At 34.2% G+C, this 4593-nt stretch overlaps 1 protein-coding gene across 1 annotated transcript; it reads left to right on the top strand.

The window, feature by feature from the left end:
• Nucleotides 1-2202: 2202 nt before the first annotated feature.
• LOC114177047 (uncharacterized) lies at nt 2203-3390 on the top strand. The gene has a single exon (XM_028062275.2). It carries the CDS (start codon nt 2374-2376, stop codon nt 3244-3246), a length of 873 nt encoding a protein of 290 aa, XP_027918076.1. The 5' UTR covers nt 2203-2373; the 3' UTR covers nt 3247-3390.
• Nucleotides 3391-4593: the final 1203 nt, after the last annotated feature.

The following is a 4593-nucleotide window of genomic DNA, read 5'->3' as shown; positions in this document are numbered from 1 at the left end:
TCACGCGGAGAAGAAAAAAACTGGCTGAGTTGTTGGACAACAAAACTAATATCAGGCCTGATGTTGGTCAAGTAAAGTAATCATCTAATCCAGCGTCGAAGGAAGAAAGATCTGATAGAAGAGCTCCCTTGTCGACATGGAGTTTAATAGAAGCATCAGATGGTGTTGGTGTAGGTTTACATCCAAGCATCCCAACCTTATAAACGAGATCCAAAAACTATTTTCTTTGGTTCAAAACTAATATTTCAAGAGAACAAATAACTTCAAGGTCCAAAAAGTATTTGAGAAGGCTAAGATATTTAATATGAAATCTAAAATGAAGATGAACTTTTACAATATTGATTCTAGCAATGCTATTACTAGAGAGAACCACATCATTGACATAAATCAATAAAATAGTAATAACAAAGGCATATTTCTTCATAAAGAGAGAGTGATCAACAAAGTTTTGTGTGTAACCAAGAAGAAGTAACTCTAGAGTTAATTTTTTATTCCAATTACAACTAGCTTGTTTTAAACCATATAGAGACTTGTTAAGCTTTACAAACAAGATTTGATTGGGGAAGAGAAAAACCAGGCGGAGGCTTCATATAGATCTCTTCATGTAAGTCTCCATGGAAGAAAGCATTGTCAACATCCAACTGATGAATAAACCAATCACTAGCAGTGGCCAAGGCTGAAAGGATGTGTACAATAGTAAGTTTGACAACATGGGAGAAGGTTTCAAAATAATCAAGTCCCTTAGTTTGAGTATAACCCTTAGCCACCATTTGTGCTTTAAACTTATAAACTATGTCATCTGGTTTATATTTGAGTTTGTAAACCCAACAACAATCAATTGGCTTGATGCTAGAAGGAAGAGGAACCAAAAGTCCAAGTCTGGTTTCTGTCAAAAACATGTAACTCAACATCCATAACTTGTTTCCAGTAGTCATGTTGAGCAACTTCTTTGAAGGAGAAAGATTCAGCTTTGATAGAAATATTATGATAAAAGGGAGTATGGCTAGAAGAACAATTATCATAAGAAACAAATAAAGTGTGGAAAAATTAGATCATGAAGTGGAAGCAACACCACTATAATAGATCTAAGTATCGAGGCCTGCTTTTCACTCTATGAGAAGTTCGAAGATAATTCCCAACGGGGTGAAGAAATAGGAGATTTTCGAGATTTGTGAGATGATCAGAACATGAGTTAGGATTCACGAGGTTTGTGGGAGAACTAGATGAAGTAGGATTTGCCATGACAAGAAATCAACAAGAAAAAAGAAGATGTGGAAGACAACTTAAATTTGATACCATATTAGATATGTATAAGCTATGAAAAAACAAAATATCCATAAATACCCATGAAAAGTATTCGATGAAAAACAACCAAATAAAAACTTTGATACTAATTTATTAAAAATTTGTTTAATATATGAAATACAAAGTTCTATAATATAAAGAAAAAAGGACAACCTAATTATAAAAAAAAATATTTAATAAAATAAAATGAAATAAAAAATATAATATCTTGATAATAGAAGAGTCACATAATTAAGTTAGGTTCATACACGAATGAATAAGCAAAGGCACATGGCAAAGTCCTCACGGGGCATCTGTGTATCTTTCGTACAATACCACCAATTATATGAACACGCGTCAATCTTCTCAGCAAGATACGCGTCCCTCTTCACGTACCCCAACATTTCGCAACAAAACCGAGGTTAAAAAAAAAAGTAAGAAGATTCTTTTTCGGATGAGCAATGCAGTGTTAAGCAAAGCGTGGTTAAAACCAAAGTGTGGACATGTACAAGGAATCCATGCCACTCGTGCACACAATATTAAACACTAAATACACCATTGTTCTTGGAATTTTAAAAGGGTTAGTTATCTAAAACTCAAACCAAACTTTTGCGGATCTCAAAACTCTACCATCACATTTGTTTAATAATCTGCTTTCGCAGCTCAAGCTTCTGATATTTGAGACAACCCAAGCAGAGGATACCAGTTTTATATTAGAAAGCTACGAGTTATTGTGGCATGAGAGGAGGCAAAGTAAGTGATGACTAATAAAGATTTCTGTTTATAAATACAAGGAGAACAAGCCAGGTATACACCTCAAGACTCGAACCCATTTCACTGCACATAATATCACACTATTATTGTATATTATAGAGAACAATGTCGGCTATAGATGTGACTTGTTAACCGAAATCTAAGGGAAACCCATGCGTGTACCACATGCCCCACACGTTAAACAAGGTGATTTGTGCTGCGTTTTTTTTTCCTTGGTTGTTTCTACCTCTAGAAATAATTGGGGATAGACCCTATATAAAGAGAGTCAAGGACTTAGCAAGAACATACCAAAATTAAGCTTCAAAGAAGAGAAAAATGGCAAATAAGTACCATATTCGCTCAATTAGTTTACCTTCTAGATCTCACCCTAGCACCATTAGAGTGGAGGAGGAGCTGAGCAAGCTAAAGACTTGGGAAGGAAAATCGACACCCTCTTTAGAGTCCATTCAGAATGGCCTGTCCTTGCTTCAAGAACTGTACCTTGCTTTGGATGATCTTCTCAACATGTCATCCACCCAACAAGTGATTTCTCTCCACAAAGGTGACAAATGTGTGGAAGAAGTGTTGGATGGTTCTATGAGAATTTTGGATATGTGTGGCATCACAAGGGACACCTTGTTGCAGATCAAGGAAAATGTCCAAGCCCTTCACTCTGCCCTTCGAAGAAGAAAAGGAGATTCAAGTGTTGAAACGAGTGTGGCTGAGTACAAATTCTTCGCTAAGAAGATGAAGAAGAATGTGAACAAGTTGATCACATCATTGAAGCATATGGATTCCAAGTTTGGGGTGTCCCCACTTTTGGATCTTGATCACCACCTTGCTTCTGTGACTAGAGTGCTGAGGGAAGTCATTGTGATAAACTTGTCGGTGTTCCAATCTATTTTGTCATTCTTGACCGTGTCTTCGTCGAAATCGAAGGGAACGAAATGGTTGCTGGTGGCAAAACTGATGCACAAGGGGGTAAAACCGTCTGAGGAAAACTCAGAGAATGAGAATGAGTTGTGTTGTGTGGATATGGCTTTGAGCACTCTTCTAAATGAAGGTGCTCATGATGAGAGCATTCGGGTAGCGCATGAAAGATTGGAGGCTTTGGAGAATGCCATTGAAAGTGTTGAGAATGGCTTGGAGAGTGTTTTTAGGCGCTTGATTAAAACCAGAGCTTCCCTTCTCAATATAATCTCTCAGTAGGGTACTTTCAGTACCAATTTTTCTACAAATCCTAATATGCATACAAATTTTAGGAGTATGCTAAGGAATGATTTGTACATGATTTGTATATGTATACAATCCAGAAGTAATACAATGATTTCTGTTAATCTTATTTTCTGCATATTCTATGCCTTCTATTTATCTTCTTTTTGTTCATGTTTAGATAATTAATATGATTTGTCCATCCATAGCTTCGCTTAAAAAGTATAAGCAGTAAGATTCTATTATTCCTTTTCATAAAAAAATTAGAGGGACAGTTAGTAATTCATATGCAGAATGAAGGGAAATCTGCTAGTTTTTGCTTAAATTTACTCATTTTTTTGCTAAAGGGACTAATCTCTAAACTAGGTCAAAGATACAGTGCGGGATTAAACATCTTTCATCTACTTTTTCTTTCTCATTGACGCATTATGTCATGCAAATGGTCTATCCCCACAAATTAACCACAGTTACAATAGAAAACATTCTCAAGCACATTGTCCACCTCATGATTTAGACATGCATTGATAAAGGGTGAGATTTTGTCAAATTAGCATACTCATTCTAAACTAAAGAATAGCCCAAGAATCAAATAACCTAACTTTGACTTAAAAAGAAGTGTTAATGCACAGATAGAGAGGGGTTTTTGTGGTAATGGTAGCCTCCGAAAATAACGCTTCTTGTTCTTTTTGGCACAATCAACTCCATGACGAAGGGAAGGGATATAATACAACTCCATTGTTTAAATCTTCTAAATTTATCAGATCAATCAATCAATAGGTTGTTTCATAGTTATTCATCTTTTTATAAGTCTATTTGAACATCTATATCATCTATGAAGTTCAAAATTCGAATAAAAGATTATGATACATATTTTCTTTTGGTCAGCATTATACATAAGCCTAGCTAAGACAACACAACGTCTTAGTAAACAAAATTCACAATAGAATAATTACATCAGCACTAATTTTATTTAATTTTTAACAACAATAAATTTTTATTGTATTGTTTAATCTTATTTTTATTTATTCGGGACATATTTTTATAATGGGGAATGATTAAAGTCAAAATTATAAGATATTTTGACACGGTGAGGAGAAATACAGCGTTTGTATTAAGATGGTGTAATTTTTAAGCGAATTTATCGATCTGAATAACTTTTTTAAAAGAATTACGAATTTGAATAAGCTGTTATTGGATTAATAATATGATTTTGAAGAAGTAATCACCCAACATTATTGTTGATTTTTTGAATATTAAAAAAGTCACAGTTTCTTTTTTATTTTAATTAATGGTGTCACTTAAATGACAACTTTATTTTTTTAAAGTCATTATATTAAATGACAA

The sequence above is a fragment of the Vigna unguiculata genome, chromosome 3 (genome assembly GCF_037176805.1).
Source record: "Vigna unguiculata cultivar grain cowpea cultivar isolate G323 ecotype 2 chromosome 3, ASM3717680v1, whole genome shotgun sequence".
In the NCBI taxonomy this organism is placed as follows: Eukaryota; Viridiplantae; Streptophyta; class Magnoliopsida; order Fabales; family Fabaceae; genus Vigna; species Vigna unguiculata.
This window is presented reverse-complemented; position numbering and strand designations above follow the sequence as displayed.